Raw genomic sequence first — 27,394 nt, forward strand, 5'->3', positions numbered from 1 at the left:
TAGGAACAATTATCTTACATGTAAACTTGTTTCAGTTTGTTAGAATCATGACAATCCTCAAAGTCCTCTCTGATCTTCATTATGTACAGTGGACAAATAATGTGTTCACAAGATTTGACCTCCAAATATTTACTTGGCCATTGAGGTAAGGACCTGTACTTACTATGCAACAAACTGTATCATAGCATTTTAATGTTTTTGCTAAGATTGTTTTGAAGGTGCCCTGAAACTTGACATTATTACAGAACTGCATTGAGTTTCACCAGCAGGTGACCTTGACCATAGAGCTATTCTGCTTTAAAAATGTCAAAAACAGGGTTGTTTCAAAATCCAAAAAGAAGTCATTCAAAATAGTTTCTGTCTTTAGTTTAACATCAAATTTAATTCTTAATATTTAGCACAATAATGTCAAAAAGTTTCCACAACATTTGGTAAAGATTTGGTCATGTCAGTTCAAAAAGTAGTCCACAAGGTTAAATATTTTATTAAATCTTAACACTCCAGAAACAACATTTCTACTAAATCTTTATGAAACTTGGTCAGTATATAATGTCTCTCTGAAACCTAGGTCAAAGTTGAATATGAGTCATGTTTGGTCAAAATGTTGAAGAGTAAAAAAGACACTGATGGAAACATGGGGGCCGTATTCTCATACCAATCATGGTCAGGCCCCGAGGGTATGTGTCTGTTTGAAATTAAGGTCTAGTTTGATTTCGGGTCATTTTGAGTAAAAAATTAAGTTACTAGGTCCAATGTTTAAAAAACGTTGTGAACACTCTAAACATCACATTTCTACCTACTCTTTATGAAACTTGGTCAAGACCTATGTATCTATGAAATAGGTCAAAGTTGATCATAACTCGAATTGGGGTCAACATTAAGATTAATATCAATGTGTGAAAAACATTGGTTACCTTAATGAGGCCACATTTGCTATCTTGTCTTCAAGAATGTTAGCCTTTTTAAAATATAGGTCAAGGTTGATAAGGTGTCGGGTTAACTCGGCCCAATTACCTTTTCGGCCTGGTCTAAATCGGCCTAGTCCTTTTCGGCCTACTTTTGAAAGGGAGCGTGCCTATGGAATGCAGTTTGGTATGATATTGTTTACACCTAATTTACGGATAATTTGGAGCAGTTAATGTGTTACTATAGAGTGTTAAAGTAAACGCCGAAGACACCTCTGATAATTGGCATTTCAAAGGATGTTAATGATGTTTAAAAAATGATTACAACTACTGAATTATATTGCTAATGACTAAAAAAGTGGAAACACATTGTTTAATATTGAAAAGATACAAAATCACAAAGGGAAATGAGTAACAAGAGCACCGCGAAACGGAGCATTATACGCCCGAAGAAGATTCGGCTTGAGGTCTTTAATAAACATTTAGGTTATGCTAGTATACTGCTTACTAGGTGTGAAGTGTTTACAACAAAGGCTTAAACTTCCAATATTGAAACTTTAATGATACTTAAGTTAGCAGTGCTAATAAAAACCTTTGTTCAACAGTATTTTTTTACAACATAGAATAATTGTAAAACAACATACATACTGGTAAGTAGTGCAATGAAGGATGTACTAATATGGAATCAGATTTTATGAAATGAAATATTTTTATAAAAAAAATTGAATATCTGAAACTTCCTTAGAAAATCTGAGAATACAAGTTTAAAAGTAGCAGGACTTGGAAAGTGCTCACAACACATCCTTTTAATGTAGCAATAATTTGTATAAAGTTATCTAAAAATTGCTTTATTGGTTACAAAGTTGTGGCTAGGACACGTTTTCTAAAAATTCCTTTATTAGTAGTAACACAAAGTTGTGGCCTGGACACAGAATTGCTAACGGAATTGCTAACGCCCCCCAGTGAAATTAGCCTTTGAGGTACGGACCTGGAAAGCATGCTTGACAAATCCTTTTAATGTAGAGATGATTTGTATAAAGTTATTTGAAAATTGCTTTAGTAGTAACCCAGTTATGGCCTGGACATGGAATTGCTAACGTCCCCCCCATGGTGATTCTAGTGATTGAGGTATGGACCTGGAAATTGCGCGTGACACATCCTTTTAATGTAATGATGCTTTGTATAAAGTTATTTGAAAATGACTTTATTAGTGACCAAGTTGTGGCCCGGACACGGATTTGCTAACGCACCCCTATGGTGATTCTAGTCTTTGAGGTATGGACCTGGAAATTGCGCGCGACACATCCTTTTAATGTAGTGATGATTTGTATAAAGTTATTTGAAAATCGCTTTATTAGTTACCAAGTTATGGCCCGGACACGGAATTGCTAACGGACGGACAGACGGACAGACAGACGGACAGACGATGGAGGCCATAACATAATACGACCCTTCGGGCGTATAAAAAGGGAAGGCAATATATAAATGTGGTTCAAAAAATATTAATATTCATTGAAAACTCATTAAATTTATAGTATTCCGTAATATCATTGTTTGTTATATGTTAAGTTATTATCATGTATCATTGTAGCATGCGTTTGAATGAAGTAAGGCAACGTCAGCAGGTTGTTGACTGTGACTGGTGCCAGCGATGGCATCACAGAACTTGTGACGATGTACAAATGTATAAGTCTAATAAACTCTCTGTTCTGATCTGTTCATGAACAAGATTGTTGCTAAGCTACTTTAAGTACAGTGCTACTTTAATTGCATGGTCATAAACAATTATGTATTGTCACGTGTCATGGACAGAATGTCACTTCAATATTAGTGCCGCAACATCTTAAAATACAAGGGCCAGGGAAGCAAAAATAACATGTTACACCTAATTAATATTGAAGTCAATATTAGTGTTCAGCATATGTACTTAAAATAATAGTACATGCATTAAACAACGCATCAAAGACAAGTGGAGGTCTGGCGTTTGTCTGTCGACCATGCCTGGAGTAAAAGTGAATTCAGAGAGAGCCTAATATGCCTATTCTCGAGCTGAGCATAGTAACATTTTGTATCGTGGTGGACTTGAGATCACCCATATGTTTTATGTATTTATGTATTTTATCCTTTTATGCGATGTGGTTGATTTAAGAGTATATTAGTTATGAAATAATTGTTTGAAACATCGTATTTCTCTTTCTTTCGGAGTCCATTTTGTCTCTTGAAGAAATAACATGTCTGTTAATAACTTAATATTCTAAACAACATCGAGTCATCTACTATACCAGGGTATAAATTACTATACATATTTTGGATATTTTTTATTATTAATTGATTATATAAATAAGAATAGCAAGTTTAATAATAATAAAAAATAAAAGTAGGCCGAAATGGACCAGGCCGAAATGGTAACTGGGCCGAAAAGGACCAGGCCGAAATGGTAATTGGGCCAGTTGACCCGGATTCGTTGATAAAAAGATCAAGAGGTAAATCAATGGTCTTAATAAAATATAAAACAAGTCTCTATATACCTGACCCTTCTTCCAGGAGTCTATTTGTCATAGAAGATACAATTGTCATTTATATAATTTAAATTATATTTATCAACAGCAATAAGATATAAAACATAGAATAATTTTCAAACAGACAATTTGCAAAGTAACAACTAACATACATGTTACTAGAAGACACACATTGTCATAAAGCTCATAACAGTATTGTATCACAGAATCATTTTCAATGATGGCCAATGATTTACAAGTATCAACATGGATTTTATCCATTCTTTATGATCATTTAATGAGACACTGCCAACTTCAGTCTGCCCTGGTATAGAAGTATGTACTATTTCAGTCCATATATATTTTTTACAAAATATATATTCTTTTATGATGTCAAAGTATGGAATATTGGCCCTTAAATTGACTTAAAATGAATAAAACAAATCTAATATTCAATGACATTTAGTCTGAGACCTGTGGTATGAAAGTACTGAAAAAAGCGGCAATGATATTTTATTTTTTTTCAAATTAGGGTTTTTCCTCTTTATCTTTAATTGAAACAGATGAAGTGTCTCTTTGATGTTTAATACATTTTCCAACGTTTCAATCACGATCCCTTAGTAGACTTGATCATCTGAGCGAGCATGTCCCACTGCTCTTTTGTGACATCCCGCAGTTCGTTGAACGACCCCGCCCGACTGTAGTACTCACCACCATCTAGTTTCACCACCTAAAAGAAAACAGGGTAACTTAATTTGGGTTTGATATATTTCAAGGGGCATATGTCAACAATTATTAATGTTATTAAAGCAGGAGTTATATGCCTTGCTGCATACATGTATGCATACTGCCTCTGGTAACATGTGAATATCTTGAGCACTTTTCCAGTAATATGTTAATGGTTTAGGGATGCAAGCGAATGGCAAAAGTGATATTCGAATATTCGGTAATTCTTTCGATCGAATATTCGAATATTCGAACACCAAAATGAACCTTTAAGAATTGTAGTAAACAATTATTATTCACTAAAGTAATAGTGGGGGCCCTGTTACCCTTCCTGGTCGTATTCGGTACACGCGACGGACCCTTATTGTTCCACAAATTAGCCTCTGAATTTCCCATTTACAAAATATATCCCAAGAAAAAGCAATATATCTTTAACAAAAAAAACAAAACCTCTGCGTTCATTTTTGTAAAAAATGCAAAATAAGATCAGGGAATTGCGTTTGTCCCAGTTAAAAGACAATATGCGCCAACGTGGGACTTGCAGCCTCGTTCTGGGATTGATGTTTACGAAATATATTTAATTATTTATAGAAAACGACACCATGTCTAAACGTCGCTTTTGTCTTAGGTATTGTACAACAATACAGGACATATATCCTTAAACGTTAAACCATACACTTTCAGTTAAATTTTGTACGCAAGAGCGTTATATTGAAAACATGAAAACAGTTTAAAGCACATAACTAGCACATGTCCTTCATATCATCAAGGCGATTTGAGCAATATCGCCAAGCTTGATTAGCAGTGAAGACAAAATATTGGTATAAAGGCCGATCTCTTAAACCCTTAATTGGCATGGTCATTTAAATGAACCCAAAATAATTGGAATGTGTTTTATGTCACTTGTCTAACAGCCGGTAAATGCAAAATTACGGGGACTGTTTATAGTTCCCGGCGATATATCCGATATGACGCGTGTATAGTGTCATCAAGTTCACACCTATGGCATTAGGGGTCGTTGTAAAAACAAGACAGACGAAGATGACAGTTGTAGGCAAAAAGTGTATTAATTTATTATTTCAACAAAAACATCGAATATTCGAATACCTATTTTGACATTCGAATACCAAACGTTCGATCGAATATTCGAATATTCGTTTGCATCCCTAGTTTTGAATAATGGCTATGACAACACATGACAATACCTTGATTTCCATCAATAAACAACCGGCAAGCTAAAAAGTTATTCTCTACCTCCCCAGTCATCCAGCTGCTGTAGTCAGAGACCATGTAGGCAACCAGATTGGCCAGTTCCTGGACCTCTCCCAGCCGACCAGTGGGCAGTACATCAAGCATTTTCTCTGACCACTGACCAGTAGGGTCCAGCCGGCTGAAAGCTCCCTGCAAGATGGGGAAATTACAATTTTTTTTAATTTTATAGATATATTTAAATTAATTAACATTAGAAACCCCCAGCCAGCTTTTTGGCAAGTACATCCAGCACTTTCCCTGACCACTCTCTGTAACGTCCTGCCAGCCAACTAAATGCCCCCTGGAATGTAAATTATACGAAGTATGTTATTATATAAGTTGACATAAGTAAACAGGTCCTGTACATTGTATTATGCAATTGGCAGAACATCAAGCATCTTATTTTCTCTGACCACTGACCGATGGGATCCATTCGGGTGAAGACTTCATGTAGTGAGGACAAAGACATGCAGCAAATTCTATCAAACTGCTTTATCTTTTAAATAAAATCATAGTTAGTCAAAAGGTTTATTGTTAGGTCAATATTTGTCCAATAATAACTATTAACCAATCAAATCATTTGAAAGTGCAAACTAGCCAAAGTCACTTTGTAGCCTGTGGCAAACTTTACAAAGTTATATATAACTGGCTGCAGTTTTCAAGATTAAACTTTGCTTTGATTTAACTAGATCTATCTAACTACATGTCAAGCATGTCCAGCTGATCAATGGACGGTACATCCAGCATCTTCTCTTGCTTTGATTTAACTAGATCTATCTAACTACATGTCAAGCATGTCCAGCTGATCAATGGACGGTACATCCAGCATCTTCTCTTGCTTATATATAACTAGATCTATCTAACTACACGTCAAGCATGTCCAGCTGATCAATGGACAGTTCATCCAGCATCTTCTCTTGCTTTGATATAACTAGATCTATCTAACTACACGTCAAGCATGTCCGGCAGATCAATGGACAGTTCATCCAGCATCTTCTCTTGCTTTGATATAACTAGATCTATCTAACTACACATCAAGCATGTCCAGCTGATCAATGGACGGTACATCCAGCATCTTCTCTTGCTTATATATAACTAGATCTATCTAACTACACATCAAGCATGTCCGGCAGATCGATGGACGGTACATCCAGCATCTTCTCTTGCTTTGATAAAACTAGATCTATCTAACTACACATCAAGCATGTCCGGCAGATCAATGGACGGTACATCCAGCATCTTCTCTTGCTTTGATATAACTAGATCTATCTAACTACACGTCAAGCATGTCCGGCAGATCAATGGACGGTTCATCCAGCATCTTCTCTTGCTTAGATAAAACTAGATCTATCTAACTACACGTCAAGCATGTCCGGCAGATCAATGGACGGTACATCCAGCATCTTCTCTTGCTTAGATAAAACTAGATCTATCTAACTACACGTCAAGCATGTCCGGCAGATCAATGGACGGTTCATCCAGCATCTTCTCTTGCTTAGATAAAACTAGATCTATCTAACTACACATCAAGCATGTCCGGCAGATCAATGGACGGTACATCCAGCATCTTCTCTTGCTTAGATAAAACTAGATCTATCTAACTACACGTCAAGCATGTCCGGCAGATCAATGGACGGTTCATCCAGCATCTTCTCTTGCTTATATATAACTAGATCTATCTAACTACACGTCAAGCATGTCCAGCTGATCAATGGACAGTTCATCCAGCATCTTCTCTTGCTTTGATAAAACTATATCTATCTAACTACACATCAAGCATGTCCGGCAGATCAATGGACGGTTCATCCAGCATCTTCTCTTGCTTAGATAAAACTAGATCTATCTAACTACACGTCAAGCATGTCCGGCAGATCAATGGACAGTTCATCCAGCATCTTCTCTTGCTTTGATAAAACTATATCTATCTAACTACACATCAAGCATGTCCGGCAGATCAATGGACGGTTCATCCAGCATCTTCTCTTGCTTAGATAAAACTAGATCTATCTAACTACACGTCAAGCATGTCCGGCAGATCAATGGACGGTACATCCAGCATCTTCTCTTGCTTTGATAAAACTAGATCTATCTAACTACACATCAAGCATGTCCGGCAGATCAATGGACAGTTCATCCAGCATCTTCTCTTGCTTAGATAAAACTAGATCTATCTAACTACACATCAAGCATGTCCGGCAGATCAATGGACGGTTCATCCAGCATCTTCTCTTGCTTATATATAACTAGATCTATCTAACTACACATCAAGCATGTCCGGCAGATCAATGGACGGTACATCCAGCATCTTCTCTTGCTTATATATAACTAGATCTATCTAACTACACGTCAAGCATGTCCGGCAGATCAATGGACAGTTCATCCAGCATCTTCTCTTGCTTAGATAAAACTAGATCTATCTAACTACACATCAAGCATGTCCGGCAGATCAATGGACGGTACATCCAGCATCTTCTCTTGCTTATATATAACTAGATCTATCTAACTACACATCAAGCATGTCCGGCAGATCAATGGACGGTTCATCCAGCATCTTCTCTTGCTTTGATAAAACTAGATCTATCTAACTACACATCAAGCATGTCCGGCAGATCAATGGACAGTTCATCCAGCATCTTCTCTTGCTTAGATAAAACTATATCTATCTAACTACACGTCAAGCATGTCCAGCAGATCAATGGACGGTACATCCAGCATCTTCTCTTGCTTTGATAAAACTAGATCTATCTAACTACACATCAAGCATGTCCGGCAGATCAATGGACAGTTCATCCAGCATCTTCTCTTGCTTTGATATAACTAGATCTATCTAACTACACGTCAAGCATGTCCGGCAGATCAATGGACAGTTCATCCAGCATCTTCTCTTGCTTTGATAAAACTAGATCTATCTAACTACACGTCAAGCATGTCCGGCAGATCAATGGACAGTTCATCCAGCATCTTCTCTTGCTTTGATAAAACTATATCTATCTAACTACACATCAAGCATGTCCGGCAGATCAATGGACAGTTCATCCAGCATCTTCTCTTGCTTTGATATAACTAGATCTATCTAACTACACGTCAAGCATGTCCGGCAGATCAATGGACGGTACATCCAGCATCTTCTCTTGCTTAGATAAAACTAGATCTATCTAACTACACATCAAGCATGTCCGGCAGATCGATGGATGGTACATCCAGCATCTTCTCTTGCTTAGATAAAACTAGATCTATCTAACTACACGTCAAGCATGTCCGGCAGATCAATGGACGGTTCATCCAGCATCTTCTCTTGCTTTGATAAAACTAGATCTATCTAACTACACGTCAAGCATGTCCGGCAGATCAATGGACAGTTCATCCAGCATCTTCTCTTGCTTTGATAAAACTATATCTATCTAACTACACATCAAGCATGTCCGGCAGATCAATGGACGGTTCATCCAGCATCTTCTCTTGCTTAGATAAAACTAGATCTATCTAACTACACGTCAAGCATGTCCGGCAGATCAATGGACGGTTCATCCAGCATCTTCTCTTGCTTAGATATAACTAGATCTATCTAACTACACATCAAGCATGTCCGGCAGATCAATGGACAGTTCATCCAGCATCTTCTCTTGCTTAGATATAACTAGATCTATCTAACTACACATCAAGCATGTCCAGCAGATCAATGGACAGTTCATCCAGCATCTTCTCTTGCTTAGATATAACTAGATCTATCTAACTACACATCAAGCATGTCCAGCAGATCAATGGACAGTTCATCCAGCATCTTCTCTTGCTTAGATATAACTAGATCTATCTAACTACACGTCAAGCATGTCCAGCTGATCAATGGACGGTTCATCCAGCATCTTCTCTTGCTTAGATAAAACTAGATCTATCTAACTACACGTCAAGCATGTCTGGCAGATCAATGGACAGTTCATCCAGCATCTTCTCTTGCTTAGATAAAACTAGATCTATCTAACTACACATCAAGCATGTCCGGCAGATCAATGGACGGTACATCCAGCATCTTCTCTTGCTTAGATATAACTAGATCTATCTAACTACACATCAAGCATGTCCGGCAGATCAATGGACGGTACATCCAGCATCTTCTCTTGCTTAGATAAAACTAGATCTATCTAACTACACGTCAAGCATGTCCGGCAGATCAATGGACGGTACATCCAGCATCTTCTCTTGCTTAGATATAACTAGATCTATCTAACTACACATCAAGCATGTCCGGCAGATCAATGGACGGTACATCCAGCATCTTCTCTTGCTTATAAATAACTAGATCTATCTAACTACATGTCAAGCATGTCCAGCTGATCAATGGACAGTTCATCCAGCAACTTCTATTGCTTATATATAACTAGATCTATCTAACTACACGTCAAGCATGTCCGGCAGATCAATGGACGGTTCATCCAGCATCTTCTCTTGCTTAGATAAAACTAGATCTATCTAACTACACATCAAGCATGTCCGGCAGATCAATGGACGGTTCATCCAGCATCTTCTCTTGCTTAGATATAACTAGATCTATCTAACTACACGTCAAGCATGTCCAGCAGATCAATGGACAGTTCATCCAGCAACTTCTATTGCTTAGATATAACTAGATCTATCTAACTACACGTCAAGCATGTCCAGCAGATCAATGGACAGTTCATCCAGCAACTTCTATTGCTTAGATAAAACTAGATCTATCTAACTACATGTCAAGCATGTCCGGCAGATCAATGGACGGTTCATCCAGCATTTTCTCTTGCTTAGATAAAACTAGATCTATCTAACTACACGTCAAGCATGTCCGGCAGATCAATGGACGGTTCATCCAGCATCTTCTCTTGCTTAGATATAACTAGATCTATCTAACTACACGTCAAGCATGTCCGGCAGATCAATGGACGGTTCATCCAGCATCTTCTCTTGCTTAGATAAAACTAGATCTATCTAACTACACGTCAAGCATGTCCGGCAGATCAATGGACGGTACATCCAGCATCTTCTCTTGCTTGGATAAAACTAGATCTATCTAACTACACGTCAAGCATGTCCGGCAGATCAATGGACGGTTCATCCAGCATCTTCTCTTGCTTAGATAAAACTAGATCTATCTAACTACACGTCAAGCATGTCCAGCTGATCAATGGACGGTACATCCAGCATCTTCTCTTGCTTATATATAACTAGATCTATCTAACTACATGTCAAGCATGTCCAGCTGATCAATGGACAGTTCATCCAGCAACTTCTATTGCTTATATATAACTAGATCTATCTAACTACACGTCAAGCATGTCCGGCAGATCAATGGACGGTTCATCCAGCAACTTCTATTGCTTATATATAACTAGATCTATCTAACTACACGTCAAGCATGTCCAGCAGATCAATGGACGGTACATCCAGCATCTTCTCTTGCTTAGATAAAACTAGATCTATCTAACTACACGTCAAGCATGTCCAGCTGATCAATGGACGGTACATCCAGCATCTTCTCTTGCTTAGATATAACTAGATCTATCTAACTACACGTCAAGCATGTCCAGCTGATCAATGGACGGTTCATCCAGCATCTTCTCTTGCTTATATATAACTAGATCTATCTAACTACACGTCAAGCATGTCCAGCTGATCAATGGACAGTTCATCCAGCATCTTCTCTTGCTTAGATATAACTAGATCTATCTAACTACACGTCAAGCATGTCCAGCTGATCAATGGACAGTTCATCCAGCAACTTCTATTGCTTATATATAACTAGATCTATCTAACTACACGTCAAGCATGTCCAGCAGATCAATGGACGGTACATCCAGCATCTTCTCTTGCTTTGATAAAACTAGATCTATCTAACTACACGTCAAGCATGTCCGGCAGATCAATGGATGGTACATCCAGCATCTTCTCTTGCTTTGATAAAACTAGATCTATCTAACTACACATCAAGCATGTCCGGCAGATCAATGGACAGTTCATCCAGCATCTTCTCTTGCTTAGATAAAACTAGATCTATCTAACTACACGTCAAGCATGTCCGGCAGATCAATGGACGGTACATCCAGCATCTTCTCTTGCTTTGATAAAACTAGATCTATCTAACTACACATCAAGCATGTCCGGCAGATCAATGGACAGTTCATCCAGCATCTTCTCTTGCTTAGATAAAACTATATCTATCTAACTACACGTCAAGCATGTCCGGCAGATCAATGGACGGTTCATCCAGCATCTTCTCTTGCTTAGATAAAACTAGATCTATCTAACTACACGTCAAGCATGTCCGGCAGATCAATGGACGGTTCATCCAGCATCTTCTCTTGCTTAGATAAAACTAGATCTATCTAACTACACATCAAGCATGTCCGGCAGATCAATGGACGGTACATCCAGCATCTTCTCTTGCTTAGATATAACTAGATCTATCTAACTACACGTCAAGCATGTCCGGCAGATCAATGGACGGTACATCCAGCATCTTCTCTTGCTTAGATATAACTAGATCTATCTAACTACACGTCAAGCATGTCCGGCAGATCAATGGACAGTTCATCCAGCATCTTCTCTTGCTTAGATAAAACTAGATCTATCTAACTACACGTCAAGCATGTCCGGCAGATCAATGGACAGTTCATCCAGCATCTTCTCTTGCTTAGATAAAACTAGATCTATCTAACTACACGTCAAGCATGTCCGGCAGATCAATGGACAGTTCATCCAGCATCTTCTCTTGCTTAGATAAAACTAGATCTATCTAACTACACGTCAAGCATGTCCGGCAGATCAATGGACGGTACATCCAGCATCTTCTCTTGCTTAGATAAAACTAGATCTATCTAACTACACATCAAGCATGTCCGGCAGATCAATGGACAGTTCATCCAGCATCTTCTCTTGCTTAGATAAAACTAGATCTATCTAACTACACGTCAAGCATGTCCAGCAGATCAATGGACGGTACATCCAGCATCTTCTCTTGCTTAGATAAAACTATATCTATCTAACTACACGTCAAGCATGTCCGGCAGATCAATGGACAGTTCATCCAGCATCTTCTCTTGCTTAGATAAAACTAGATCTATCTAACTACACGTCAAGCATGTCCGGCAGATCGATGGATGGTACATCCAGCATCTTCTCTTGCTTTGATATAACTAGATCTATCTAACTACACGTCAAGCATGTCCGGCAGATCAATGGACGGTACATCCAGCATCTTCTCTTGCTTAGATAAAACTAGATCTATCTAACTACACATCAAGCATGTCCGGCAGATCAATGGACGGTACATCCAGCATCTTCTCTTGCTTAGATAAATCTAGATCTATCTAACTACACATCAAGCATGTCCGGCAGATCAATGGACGGTACATCCAGCATCTTCTCTTGCTTAGATAAAACTAGATCTATCTAACTACACGTCAAGCATGTCCAGCAGATCAATGGACGGTACATCCAGCATCTTCTCTTGCTTAGATATAACTAGATCTATCTAACTACACATCAAGCATGTCCAGCAGATCAATGGACGGTACATCCAGCATCTTCTCTTGCTTAGATAAAACTAGATCTATCTAACTACACGTCAAGCATGTCCAGCAGATCAATGGACAGTTCATCCAGCATCTTCTCTTGCTTAGATAAAACTAGATCTATCTAACTACACGTCAAGCATGTCCAGCAGATCAATGGACGGTACATCCAGCATCTTCTCTTGCTTAGATAAAACTATATCTATCTAACTACACGTCAAGCATGTCCGGCAGATCAATGGACAGTTCATCCAGCATCTTCTCTTGCTTAGATAAAACTAGATCTATCTAACTACATGTAACACCTTGTCTGACTGATCAATGGAAGATACATCCTGCATCTGCTCTGACAATTGTCAAGTATTTTCTAGCCTGGAGTGACCATACATTAATACAAATTTACATGAATACTTTAATTTCAATAGTCCACACCTTAGTTCTGATGGGGCCAGGCTGTATACAGTTGTACCGGATTCCGTACCTGCCCCACTCACTGGCTAACGACCTGGAAAACAAAAGGTCAGATGACCATTTGGTACGGCATTGTCTGATGCCTATGTGTCTCATTGTGCATCCTTGAGGGCTTTACTAAACTTGTTGTCATGGCTTCTGTGACTCTTGTACTCCTTGGATGCTTTGATTTTAAGCAGGCTAAACATAGTCATGGGATTCTACCTTTTGAAAACCAATCATATATCATATATGAACCATGATATTATGGAAATAATGGAAGTTGACACCTAGCGGTCTTTTTTCAAACTGAGGTTAAGAATGCGTTTCACAGTTATTAAAACCTATTATTTAAGAGGATGAGGTATTGGTCTGACACAAAATGAATTTTAAAAAATGATAATTTCCAAAACTTTTGAAAAAAGAGATTGTTTCATTCAGGATTTGTCTTAGACTCACTAAGGTATTGTTAGCACAGAGAGTCAAAGAAGATTTGTCTACTTAACTGGGAGTAATATCAAGTCATGTTATGCGGGAAACATGGTCCTAAAATTTGAGTAATATTTTCTTTTAATTTGTGACCTTGTATGAAGTATCGAGAAAGATTAGAGAGAACATAGCTTACTAGGATGCCCATTGTAAATTTCAGATGTTTCATTTTTATTTATTTTTCTACCTCGAAAACAGACATAAAAACAATATGGTGGATTTTCATGCCTGATTGACAAAAAATACTGGAGGTTTAGACTGCTTTCAACAGTTATTGCTTTTTCCATTAGTTTTTTTATTGGTTTATCAAGCAGCGCCATCTTTAATCCATTCATACCAGTAAGTGCTTTCATGTCCCCATGTGCAAGGTGTACAGTTAATAAATACATAATGTATTGGGAACTGTTAAACTAACAACATGTATTGCTTACTTAGCAAGGGCCTCAACTCCTGCCTTGGCAGCTGCACTCGGAGTAACAAACCCTGATCCACTCATGGCGTAGATTGTTGTAATGGCCAGAAACACCCCACCTGGAAATTTACAGCAAAAGAAACTACAGCTGTTACAGGAGTGAGGAATATTCCAACATGCTGCTTGGACAAATGTAAAACCATAGAAAATATGAAGATGATAGGTATACAAAATACAACAGTTATACCTACCCTTATAAAGGACTGAGTTTTCATGTGAATTGAAAAGCAAATTTCTTAGACATTTTATTTTTTTAAATACAAATAAAGAGTGAAGTACATTTTATAAGTTTCCAAGCCTTTCTTATGCTATCTAGTATCTACATTCTTGTCCTATATCTTTTTTTCAGAAACTCTAATATGTATTTTATAATTTTAAATTGTAGTTTAATCTACTTACTATAGATATTTTAAATTAATTTAACCTTCTGTTATATGATGTTTTAATACATAAATAATATTATTATGAATTTGATAATATAAAATTTAAATTTGAAATACCTTGATTTGCTTCTATCATCCTCCGGCCAAGTTCTAACGAGACAAAGGCTGTCCCATTGAGGACAATATCAGTCACAGCTTTCCAGCCATTGGATGTGAGCCTGTCTGTTGGGGATATAAAGTTGCCTGCTGCATTGTTGATAACTATGTTGGGAAGGCCAAAATGTTCCACACATTCATCAACAGCAGCCTTTACTGCATCTGGATTCCTGACATCAGCAGCTACAGCTAACACCTGGGTGCACAATGTACCGCATGTTCATGTACAAAAGTATTAGTAGAGTTACTGTATAAGATAAGGAAATTAAAATATTCCATCTTGTCTAGCAAGGTTGCATCATACCAGTAATTATAGACTATCTAGATCTGATGCTCACGGCTCATAATTGAAACAAACAATACTCAAACTATAAACATACCTTGTTTCCTGTGGCTTTCTCTATCTCTTCAGCTGTCCCTTTCAACACATCCAATTTTCTGAACAAAAAAGAAGGAAGAAGTACCAGTACATATTGAGGGTTTTAATAAAAACCATGATATCTAAAATCAACAAAAGAGTGACTGTATTCAATAGTATCTTTGAGACTACATGTAAATATGAAAATACAGGTAAATAGAAGCTTGCTAATAACTGTAAATTAAGTCTGATATATATATACACTTTAAAAAGGCCTAAATTTAATATTTAATGTTTCCACGACCCAAACAATTTTATTGCTAGAAGTGTTATAATTATATTTTTAGTTTGTACAATACATTTATAAGTTCTGTCTCTTTTTGTAAAAATATAATTATATAAAATATTAACATGTATCACACTAAATCTAACTGGGTGGAGGGATGAGAAAGAAAGATTTTTTTTTTTCAATTTTGGCCTTACTTTACATAATGCTCTATCTACCTGCTGGTGATGACAACCTGTGCTCCAAGCCTGGAGAGTGTGGTAGCCATCCCCTTACCCAGTCCCGTACCGCCCCCAGTGATAAAGGCTGTCTTCCCTGTAAATGTCCCATCCTTCAGCATAGGGACATTCACTGCTGGGAAGTGTACAGCCTGCTCTCTGTTGCTTTGGTAGCGACATTGCAGGGCTAGAACCTGAAAAAAAATTCAACAATTTGAATGTTCACATTAACTTTTTGAAAAAAGTCGAATCAAGTGAATATATTTTGTCCCATTTTGACGATTTTAAATGCAATTTCTGGTATTGGTGATATTGTGAAATCACGGAGTTGACAAGTTAGACATTGACAGTAGACTGGATTTCTAAGGGCACATGGATTTTTTTTTTTTTCGACAGGGTAAATTCCACAAGCACTTAGAACTATTATGGCTTTAATCATACATGTACATGGGTGAAAATAAAAACAAGAGCTGTCACAGAGACAATGCGCTTGACTATTCCGCCGCTTTTCGGTGTATGGTTTGAAAAGTTTAGGCAAAACATGCATGGATCACTGTTAGATTAGATTTCAATGCAATGCATGATGTGCTGAGATATTTACATAAATTGAATTGGAAAATATTTGAGGTGCTATGCAAACTTTAATGTAATTTCTAAGTTGAAAAAGGGGCATAATTCTGTCAAAATGCTCGATACAGTGACATCCTCCTGTGTACAGGTTGGGGGCACGATGGTGAACAAGGGTGCTAAGTTTCAAAGCCAGATGTCAATGGAATTTGAAAATATTTGAGGTGGTACGCAAACTTTAACGTAAATTCTAAGTAAAAAAAAAGGGCACAATTTTGTCAAAATGCTTGATAGAGTTACCTCCTCCTCTGTACAGGTTGTGGGCATTGCAGCATTTTATTGCTTTCACGGATTAACAATGACAGCCTTTAACTATTATGTCTCTTATTTGCAAACGATTTTAAGATTTAGCTCAACAGCTTTGTTGTTGCGTAATTAACGTGTTAGTTTTAAAAAAGCAAATCAAAGAATGTTAGTTGTCGGAAAGACACGTGATATGCAAATTTCGTAATGATGCGCTAAAAATAGATTTGCTTTCGGTTTAGTCGCAATTTGTAATGACTATAAATGCAGCATTTTAGGGAGTTAAAAATAATAATAATAATAATAATAATAATAATAATAATAATAATAATAATATCTTTATTTTAAGAAGGTGACATATTAAGATCATGTACAAAACTACAGAATCTTATTTTCGATATGGCCCTCTGAAACAGAATGAAAATATGGCAAATAATCATAAGACAAACATGAAGACGATGCTAACAACGATGACGATGATGATGATGATTATAAGTATGCTGTTGATGCTGACGATAATGATGCATATGATGACATGATGATGATGTTGAATCAATATTAGACAGATACTCTCAGTTAAATATAATTATGAATAAAACATCACAATTTGTATAATCACAAGTTTCCTATGAAGTACTGTTTGACCTTTATTTTATACGTATTAAAGTTTTTTGATTCTCGTATTTCCAAAGGTATATTATTCCAAACAATTCTGCTGTAATATGTAAACGATGCTTTCATATAATTAGTACGAGGTCTAGTTTGCAAAACAATATCTTTGTGTGCCATTGATCTTAGCATATATATAAAAAGAGTCAAAAAGATTAACAGAAGTCATTGAGTATGCCTATAAATAAATAGAACTAATCCCATTTGATAAGGCATCCAATAAGTTGGCTGGAGTAAAGAGTAGACACTATTTTATTAGGACAGTATGGCCTTAGTTTGACAATGTATATTTCTTTGAGTTTCCATTAATTTCAGATTTATCTCATAATTTCATAATTGTATTCTTTAATTCTACGACACTATTGAATGCAGACATTAGACTAAAATCAACATATTGATGTATATGTCGCATTTTTTGCATTATTTTCATTTTTTAAATTTATGTACTTGTCCATATATTTTGTCAATACTAAGAAGAACAATTTGCTAATATCTTGTGCTTCATGTGCAACAATGTTATATTATGTTCTGCACGACAATGTGCTAATTAAATGCAATTTAAAGCTCTTAAAATGCTTGAACCCCATGAGCTTCAGGGGGCTTCAGGGGCCCCCTTAACCCATCTCCCCCCCCCCCGAAAAAAGTGGCAACAACTTTTTAGAACCCAGGGGGAACCCTGACTTTGAAAATATTTGAGGTGGTACGCAAACTGTAAGTAGAAAAAGAGGCATAATTTTGTCAAAATGCATGATAGAGTTACCTCCTCCTGCATACAGGTTGGGGGCATGGTGGTGAACAAGTGTGCAAAGTTTCAAAACCATATGTCAATGGACTTTGAAAATATTTGAGGTGGTACGCAAACTTTAACATAAGTGGTTACGCCGACGCTCGGGTGACTAGGATTATAAGCTCTCCTTATTCTTCGAATAGTCGAGCTAAAAATGAATCCTGAGCGTGAATAAGGGGTAAATTTTAAACCACATGCAATGAGTAAGTTATGCATTGAATAAGATAGCAAGAAGGTTCTAGATACATATATCAAAAGGGCAAGTGGATTCAAAAACAAGAAAAAAATGCAAACTTATTATTTTTGAAAAAGTTATTGAACTTTTTGTAAAATGAGTACCGGTACCATACTTTGATACATTTTGTTTTTTTAAATAACAGGTTTAAAGCTGTTTCAGCTCAATTTTATCATAAACAAAATGTATATACAACTTTTTAACAGTAAAGAGTCAATGTATTAAAGCAAAAGCATCAAAATCGAGATTTTAGTGCTTTAAAGGGTCAGTTTTTTATACTTTTGTGCTGTTCAAAATGGAATTAGTCGAAAAAATATTGAAATAAATAAATAAAAAAACATATCACTACTAGATGAAGAAACAAGACTTCATCTAATTAATAATACTTTTCAATGCTGCAAGAAGAAAAGTATCAATTGGCCATTTTCAGAGCAAACTAAAACTATACACCAACTATTTCTAAGAAGCCATGTCGAAACATTATTCATTAATATTTTCTAAACTTTTGCTAACATAATTACCAACATATTACACATCAGTATAAAGAAAACCTTTTTTTGATATTTTAGGTGGTTACAAAGTTATTCAAAGTTGAAAACATGATTTCAGTTAAATTTCACGCTAAAACCAGTACACTTGGGACATTTTTTGAAGGTTTTTTTCTGCATTATTTTTCAATGGACTGTTGTAATGCGATGAAACTTAAAACAACAATAAACCATTATAAAACACATATTCAGGAGTAAAAATATAACCAGTTTCCTATTTCAGTAATCAGTAAAAAGGAAATTATTAAAAGGCTTCATTTTTTTTATTTTCACCCGCATGTCATGTTTTCCAATACACAAAAAGTCAAAAGTGTCTGGTTGAATTCTGCTGCATTGCAAAGGAAAATTAAGAGGTTGTATTCAGGTATTTTTGGAACAAGCATAAAACATATATCAAAATGTTGCTGAATATAACAAGTTGGACAAGTACACTGTATTGGGACTTGAGTCCATGACTGACAGCTGCAACATCGGGCCTCTACAAATGCACACCCATTATAATCCTAATTTCAATGATTGTATTTTATGCAATTTTCTCTTCATGTGTTATTTAAAAAAATGATTTAAAATATCAAAACTATGAAATATTGAGAACGTTCTATTTCTTAACCCCAATATTTGCTAAACAACATTCCCCACCCACCCGATATATATACAGATTATATTTAAATTAGACTTACTCGTATTTTTGAATCAACACGATTTTAAATCATTCTTTGGGTACCTTTAACGAATAGTGATTCATGAATACCTTTGCATATGGTCGATTTATATTGTTGAAAACCCGGTTTAAAACTCTCATGGGCGCCGCCATTTTGAAATATGCAGGAGAAGTAATTACTATTGACACTTTATTGGCTACACCACCATCTTTATTTAATTATTATATCATATTGTTTTATATCATATATATCTTTTATGAAATAAAAGATTGCTTTGAAATTCACTCTCAGTGACTGAACCATTTGTTATAATAAAATGTATCAAATCAACTTATTTATTGCAGCTCCCTTTACAGAGGTGACAAGAGTGACAGCAAAATGTTAAGACAGTTTCTCAGACAATCTCTTGGAAATCAACGGGTATTATATAGTGACAGTTCATATTTTTTTGTTTACATTACTCATATCGAGAAATTCTACTAGATATAAACAGTTAAGAACTCACTGCAACAACTTTGGAGCCCTTATTTCAGTGCCCAGGAGTCAGGAATGATGAAAATAGTAACATGTGTTTGTGTGTATAACTGCTGACATTGCACCTAACAGTTTCCTTAAAAAAGTTAAATTCAAAACTTTGGAGCCCTTATTTCAGTGCCCAGGAGTCAGGAACTTATATATCTGATGAAAATAGTAACATGTGTTTGTGTGTATAACTGTAGTCTAAAATAATAGACGTGTTATACGGGATTCTTCCAATCCCTAACGTCGTGAAGGATTTGCCATATCAAAAATCTAAAAAAAATCTGTCAACGTACAATTATTTGGACTATGTATAACTGCTGACATTGCACCTAACAGTTTTCTTAAAAAAGTTAAATTCAAAACTTAGGAGCCCTTATTTCAGTGCCCAGGAGTCAGGAACTTATATATCTGATGAAAATAGTAACATGTGTTTGTGTATATAACTGCTGACATTGCACCTAACAGTTTCCTTAAAAAAGTTAAATTCAAAACTATTTTCTTTAAATATATAACATACAATGTACATGCAGAGTAGTCTTTGTAAAGCATACATTTTTGCTATGTACATTGTAGTATGTGACTATGTCAACCTTCTTTGCTGACAGCTTTCTATCTATCTCTGTTTAATGTCGACTCCTCTTCCGAGTGTTACTGACATGAATGGTGCGCGCCAGCTTGTTAGTGAAAAAATAAAACACTGATGAGGCAAATCACATCAGAAAAGTGAGAACTAGGGTATATACGACAGTTTTTTTCCCATCATTTTGCTAATTGGGCCGGGTCTTCTGATAAACTAATCAGTGATTGGGAAATGGCATCATTTTGACTGAAATTGGGAATATTTGATAATGAACAAGAATGCTTTAAAAAAATTGACATAAAAGATAAAAAAGTGACATATTTCTCTCACTTACACCTTATTGAGAAAATGAGTGGTCAAAGGCTTTAACTCTTAGTTATATAACTTTGCTATTGCCTCAGATAATAAGTCTTCCTGGGTCTTGTATTACATGTATAATCTGGCTATAGATTTACTGCTGATTTATGTTTAGGACAATCATTTTATTAACTATTTCCAAATCATAAGACAAAGGATTTCCATTTTTATTATAAATCAACCAATGAATAAAATTAAATAACCAAATAATTGCTATTTTTTTTAGTAATCTACTGAATGAACAGATTACAGGCCACCTCAAATCAGCCAGCTCACCTAGTTGCCTTTCCAATTTCTACCAGAAGTCACATCAACACTTTGAATCTTTATGTCTGAGTCTAGCTACATGTAACTCATCTCCCGCATCTATATTAACTCACTGGACCTAAATGTCTGCCTCAAGCTAAATGTAGTTTTCCTAGACAGTCTGTGTAACTCAATACACTACTTGGCACTGTAGCTTATACCTGCTTATACCCACAGTTATATTAACTCACTAGACCTAAAACGATCATCCTGATCATCAAAGTGCAAATGGTAGTTTCACCTTGATCCAAAATTAATCTTCTTACTCCTCCATCTCTACCGCTTGGACAACTAATGAGTCTGGCCAGAACCTAACAGACTGAATCCTGCAGTAACCTCCACAATGAACATGTACTATCTGATAACGTGACCAAACAGAACAATAATTTTGATTGGACAATGACAAAGAATGGGTCTACAATTATTGAATAGGAGTGATACAAAAAAAATAATATTTTGTCATTCTACCAAGACTACAACAGACTTTGCCAAATAATTATTTAGACACGGTACTAGTAGCATACATGCCATATTTCTGAGAGGCTTCCCAGGGGATATTGGTCTGAATTCCAGGGGATTTTGATATTACACCAGGGGATTTTTACGCGGCGAAATTTTGCGCAATATCTGCATTTATAGTATAAGAATAAATACAGAAATACACTCTAATTACAATAATTTTTGGACTTAGTCATCATGGTCCTTCATGGAATTCAACACTTATGGATGCTTTCCACTGTCAACCTTTAATAAGCAAAAGCAAGTATAAAAAAAAATTCCAGGGGATATGGATGCCCTGTGGGGGGACCAGGGGATGGGTCGGAATTCCGGGGGATTTTTTCCCCCAACGGGGGATATGGCATGTATGCTAGTAGACTAGTAGGGGGTGGGGGTGGGTCGACTGAAAATGGGGCCCATTAACAATCCCATAAAGTACATGTATACTTTATTCACAATATTGGACTCAAAATTAATAATTCTAAACTAGAAAGAAAATAAAAATTCACCACTAAAACTACCATACAAAAACATTTTTTTGGTCCATTTGTTTGTTAATTTAAAAAAAAAATCCTTTTTTGAAAACATAAAATTGGGAATTTTATTTAAACATTTGGTTAAGAAAATATGTTTTAGCATTGGGAATGGGGCTGAAAAATGGTTAGAAAAAACACACATTGTACATACATGTATTCATCATGTTTGCATCATAAACCTGCAAACAAAATAATCACTACACTTGTGATCAGGCCTACATCATGTTATTACAAGTATTCTGGCCTGATATTAAAAAGATGTCAGATAACAACCATAACTCTCATGGATTATGATCCAATTCTGATCCGATTGCTAGAGTCGAAGCAACCTCCTGTATCAAAACACTGTACAAAACTGTACACATGCATTATTTTGATTTCAGAGGTTCACCTATGTGCAGATGTGTAGACGTTTTCTTAGTGACACCAAGGCACAAGATCTGACTGAGGGTGAACAGAAACTGCTGGAAGCATTGAAGAAGAAGTTTCCGGGACACACTGAAGTACAAGTGGCTGACATTTCGGGTGATGTTTTACTCAACTCCTCTATTTTCTGCTGTCTTTACCATTTATACTCAAGGAAAACAACCCAGTCAAATCAGTCAGAAGTTGAATGTTTGAAAATAATCCAATAAAACTTTTTTTATCATTCAGATTTTGATTCTTAAGAATAAGATTCATATTGTAATTCTTTATATCATAAATGATACTGCAATTCTGAAATAAAAGGGTGATATATATATATAATAAGAATAGATATAACATCATGGTATAATGACAATTAGTATAATGCTTATGTCAAAGAGTTTGTTCCCTTTTTGGTTGTTATATTTTTTTTAAATAATCTCATTAATTTTATGTTGGATGATACTTGTAACCGGGTATACGATGTGTATATAGCGGCACTTATACTGTCTCGCTACAGAGCTAGTTTTTATAGCGACGCGGTAGACTATCCGCCTGCAGAGTGAGAGGTTGTGGGTTCGAACCCTGACAGGTGCACATAGCAAATTGTGCAGTCTGTTACATTTGGGGCTCAACGAGGAACCCGTGTTGCATGATTAGCCTTGAGGTCATTGCAAATTGACCTTTGTCTCCGAAATTCGAGGATGAATTTCAAATTGGAGGGCGAATGTGTAACCAGGTATACGATGTGTATATAGCAGCACTTATACTGTCTCGCTATAGAGCTAGCTTTTATAGCGACGGGGTAGAGTATCCGCCTGCAGAGCGAGAGGTCGTGGGTTCGAGCCCCGACAGTTGCACATAGCAATTTGTGCAGTCTGTTACACACTCATGTAACGTCTTCATATATGTGATGTATGTTGTTAAGTTTACTTAACAAAACTGATTCCTTCTGGTAGAACTCTTATAATGTAAATGTCAATTTCAGGAGGCTGTGGAGCAATGTTTGAAGTTTCAATAGAGGCAGAAGAGTTCCGCGGTTTGAAAACAGTGAAACAACACATGCTTGTCAACCAGGTATTACATGCAACTGGAAATGATTGACTAGATTTGAAATTGTACAGATTTGATTATATATAAATATGATTTAAGACATTCCATCTTGAAATGTCAACCAAAATAATGCTAGCATCACATTTCAAACAATCATTCATGGTGTTGACTCTCTCTATTTCTGTTGGTACAATGACTGGCTGTTGATGTGGTTGTGAATCTGTAATGTGATTTGTGAAATTGGTAATTTCATGAGTGAAAGCAAGTTCTGTTTTGGGTGAAATTGGTACTGTTATGTATGAAATTGGTATGGTATGTATGAAATTGGTACTGTTATGTATGAAATTGGTACTGTTATGTATGAAATTGGTATGCTATGTATGAAATTGGTATGGTATGTATGAAATTGGTACTGCTATGTATGAAATTGGTATGGTATGTATGAAATTGGTACTGCTATGTATGAAATTGGTACTGCTATGTATGAAATTGGTACTGTTATGTATGAAATTGGTATGGTATGTATGAAATTGGTATGGTATGTATGAAATTGGTATGGTATGTATGAAATTGGTACTGTTATGTATGAAATTGGTATGGTATGTATGAAATTGGTACTGCTATGTATGAAATTGGTATGGTATGTATGAAATTGGTACTGCTATGTATGAAATTGGTACTGCTATGTATGAAATTGGTACTGTTATGTATGAAATTGGTATGGTATGTATGAAATTGGTATGGTATGTATGAAATTGGTACTGTTATGTATGAAATTGGTATGGTATGTATGAAATTGGTACTGCTATGTATGAAATTGGTATGGTATGTATGCAATTGGTACTGTTATGTATGAAATTGGTACTGTTATGTATGAAATTGGTATGGTATGTATGAAATTGGTATGGTATGTATGAAATTGGTACTGCTATGTATGAAATTGGTATGGTATGTATGAAATTGGTATGGTATGTATGAAATTGGTACTGTTATGTATGAAATTGGTATGGTATGTATGAAATTGGTACTGTTATGTATGAAATTGGTACTGTTGTGTATGAAATTGGTAGTGGTATGAGTAAAATTGGTAATGTTATGTGTGAAATTGGTAATGTTATGTGTGAAATTGGTAATGTTATGTTAGCCAATTATTCGAAGGAAGTATAATGATCAATGCAAAGCGTACTGTGTCATATCAACTAGATACTTTTTAACTTACTGTTCTTATTACGCATCAATTTTCTGTACAAACATTGCATGTGACATTGCTTGCTAAAATGTGTCAAGTTGCAGGAACAGTGACATCTTTTTTTATTTTAAAGTATCATTTGTTTAGAAATATTTTTGAGAATTATCTCTAATTCAATTTAAAAAATAAAATGTTATTAGTAAAATGTCAACATCACAATTGATGAATTGTAAGGGAGGAATTATAACATGTATTTTATAACATGTTCTACATATGTATTTAAGATAATGGGATAATATATGTGCTTGTATGTTCACAGGCCTTGAAGGAAGAGATACAACAGATGCATGGTATGAGAATAAACACCAAGGCCCCGGGGTAGCGCTGAATTGAATGGTCTGATAGCCGGGATGAAGGGAACGGAAACATTCTTCAATTATAGTGATATGAACTTTCAAATACTGTGTAAAATCATGGTCTTGCTATTGGACTGACATTTGTGTAACTTTTCATCTGATACTTTGTTATGTGAATTTTGAATGCCTGGTGGCCCCAGGGGTAACATTAATGGGTTTTATATAGAGATGAAGAAAAAGGAAACAAACATCCCATAAAGAATATTACAAACCTTTCTGGCTTTGAAATATTGCAAATGAGGAAATTTCACATCTGATTTCAATTAAAAAAGAGCAAGATCAAATACATGTAATAACCTTTAAATGATTTGGAAATTATATTGAGTCAACAGGCATAAAAATTGTACAGCTGTTTCCTTTATAAACATTGTAACAACTGAAACACTTACACCTCAGATCTGCCAGACTTACATCACTGTATGAATCCATTACATGGAATGTTATTATGAAAGCAAGAAAGCTTATTAAGTCTGTAATAAATAATAGTGCAGTATGGCAATGCATGAACAACAATAATAATGTTACATGATGATATTCACTTTTGAGAGATTTGCTTCAAGATCAAGATTTGTTTTGTTAAGGTTTCCAGAATACATTGTAAAATGATGTGATACAGTATATTGTTTAGATTCAATTAAAAAACAGAACTATTGAAGGATACAAAGTAAGAATACAGATTTAAGCTATAGTTTTAATTGTGAACTACCTTTGAAATTTAAAGGCTTGCTTTCTTGACAGCATCAAATTTTGTTTTGTGTGGTTTCTATTTCATTTTTTAGTGATTTATATATTTGAATAATGACATGTATCATGTCCTTTTGTTGCCCTTGTTAATTAATTTTAACTCAAAGTTAAATCTAATGACAGGCAGCGTCAACCTTATTTTATGTTTATTATTTTGCACTGATTGTTGGACATTTATTTTTTATTTTCTTTATTATTAAAAGACCTTATAGAATGCTTATTCTATCACCAGCCTTTACCACAATGAGATCTACACTATATTGTATAATATGTTGAAAATCAAATGCTGTACTATCAAATGGATACTTTTAATAAAACCTAATTCAAATTTCATTTGAGTTCTTTCATGAATTTATAATATTTATTTTACAATATTCTGCATTTCAAACAGACTTCCACATTTATAACATGACTTTACTGAGTTATAATATATATATATATATATATATTTACTTTTAAGGTGAACTATTTTGAATTTATACACTGAAACATACAATTTTTCTTTTTATCATATGCCTTAGAAGGATATAAAATATTTGATTGTAGTTTTTCAGAAAAGCGCGTCAAATTGTATGCAAACTTAATTTCAATGGTGATGATGTTGATATATTGTGTTCCAGCCCTGTATGCGCTGATGTTTGATCTGGATGTGAGACCTGGCTAAAATATCAAAACAGTGAATAATATCAAATTGATATTTTTACTGTTTGAAACAGTTAAATATCAATTTTATGTTACTGATGAATCTCTATAAATCACCAGAGAGCATATTATAAATTCTAATTCTCTACTGAGACAAGGTAATGCGAAATGAAAAACTGTCAGAACATATGATATTATACTGCATAGTGTTAACGTTTTACTTTATTAAATTCATATTATTTAAAAGGGTGTTGTTTAGATACTTAAGTCATACACATTTCAGTACTGGTCCTTCTGTGTCACCTGGGAAGAATGGCCAACTAATAGGGATTAGTTTGTCCGGCAGCCCATCTGCATCGTTGATGTCATACTTGCGTTTTTTAAAAATAACTTTGAATGAATTTGTGCAGAGTCTTTAAACATGGTATGCACTTTGGTCAAAGACCTAAGGTGAAGGTCATTGTGTGAAAGCACGGATTGGTATCTTCATTGCATTATGAAAAAAAATGAAAGCTATTGAGAAATGCACCCCCTTTTGTAATATATACATGTTTCGACATGGGATTGACTTCACAGAAATAATGCTGAAATCTTTACTTCTATAGAAGGGTTTACATTGCATGCTGTAGAACTTGAAAATGA

General features: G+C 35.5%; 2 protein-coding genes across 3 annotated transcripts; one reads left to right on the top strand and one right to left on the bottom strand.

The window, feature by feature from the left end:
- Nucleotides 1-468: 468 nt before the first annotated feature.
- LOC128242298 (2,4-dienoyl-CoA reductase [(3E)-enoyl-CoA-producing], mitochondrial-like) lies at nt 469-19,661 on the bottom strand. 2 transcript variants are annotated; one of them, XM_052959396.1, is made up of 8 exons: nt 19,594-19,661; nt 15,734-15,927; nt 15,252-15,309; nt 14,833-15,067; nt 14,292-14,391; nt 13,354-13,426; nt 5,384-5,530; nt 469-4,133 (listed from the first exon to the last, which is right to left on the bottom strand). In XM_052959396.1, exons 1-8 carry the CDS (start codon nt 19,654-19,656, stop codon nt 4,011-4,013), a joined length of 993 nt encoding a protein of 330 aa, XP_052815356.1. In that variant the 5' UTR covers nt 19,657-19,661; the 3' UTR covers nt 469-4,010. The 2 variants fall into 2 exon arrangements, with proteins under 2 accessions (XP_052815356.1, XP_052815357.1); XM_052959397.1 differs by having other exon boundaries at nt 19,523-19,605.
- Nucleotides 19,662-19,849: 188 nt separating this feature from the next.
- On the top strand, nt 19,850-26,443 carry LOC128243562 (bolA-like protein 3). Its single transcript, XM_052961406.1, has 4 exons — nt 19,850-19,924; nt 22,687-22,828; nt 23,697-23,785; nt 25,270-26,443. The coding sequence occupies exons 1-4, from the start codon at nt 19,883-19,885 to the stop codon at nt 25,330-25,332; spliced, it is 336 nt and encodes a 111-aa protein (XP_052817366.1). The 5' UTR covers nt 19,850-19,882; the 3' UTR covers nt 25,333-26,443.
- The last annotated feature ends 951 nt before the right edge of the window (nt 26,444-27,394 follow it).

Source organism: Mya arenaria, chromosome 8 (genome assembly GCF_026914265.1).
Source record: "Mya arenaria isolate MELC-2E11 chromosome 8, ASM2691426v1".
NCBI classification, from domain to species: Eukaryota; Metazoa; Mollusca; class Bivalvia; order Myida; family Myidae; genus Mya; species Mya arenaria.

Excerpts from the sequence above, each read along its gene's own strand:
- LOC128243562 (XM_052961406.1), top strand. The coding sequence starts at position 19,883 with ATGTTAAGACAGTTTCTCAGACAATCTCTTGGAAATCAACGG. Across the intron at positions 22,829-23,696 it reads ACAAGTGGCTGACATTTCGG|GAGGCTGTGGAGCAATGTTT; the intron begins GTGATGTTTTAC and ends TGTCAATTTCAG. Across the intron at positions 23,786-25,269 it reads AACACATGCTTGTCAACCAG|GCCTTGAAGGAAGAGATACA; the intron begins GTATTACATGCA and ends GTATGTTCACAG.
- LOC128242298 (XM_052959396.1), bottom strand. The coding sequence starts at position 19,656 with ATGGCGGCGCCCATGAGAGTTTTAAACCGGGTTTTCAACAATATAAAT. Across the intron at positions 13,427-14,291 it reads GGAGTTGAGGCCCTTGCTAA|GTCGTTAGCCAGTGAGTGGG; the intron begins GTAAGCAATACA and ends TTTGTTTTCCAG. Across the intron at positions 5,531-13,353 it reads CTGGCCCCATCAGAACTAAG|GGAGCTTTCAGCCGGCTGGA; the intron begins GTGTGGACTATT and ends CCCATCTTGCAG.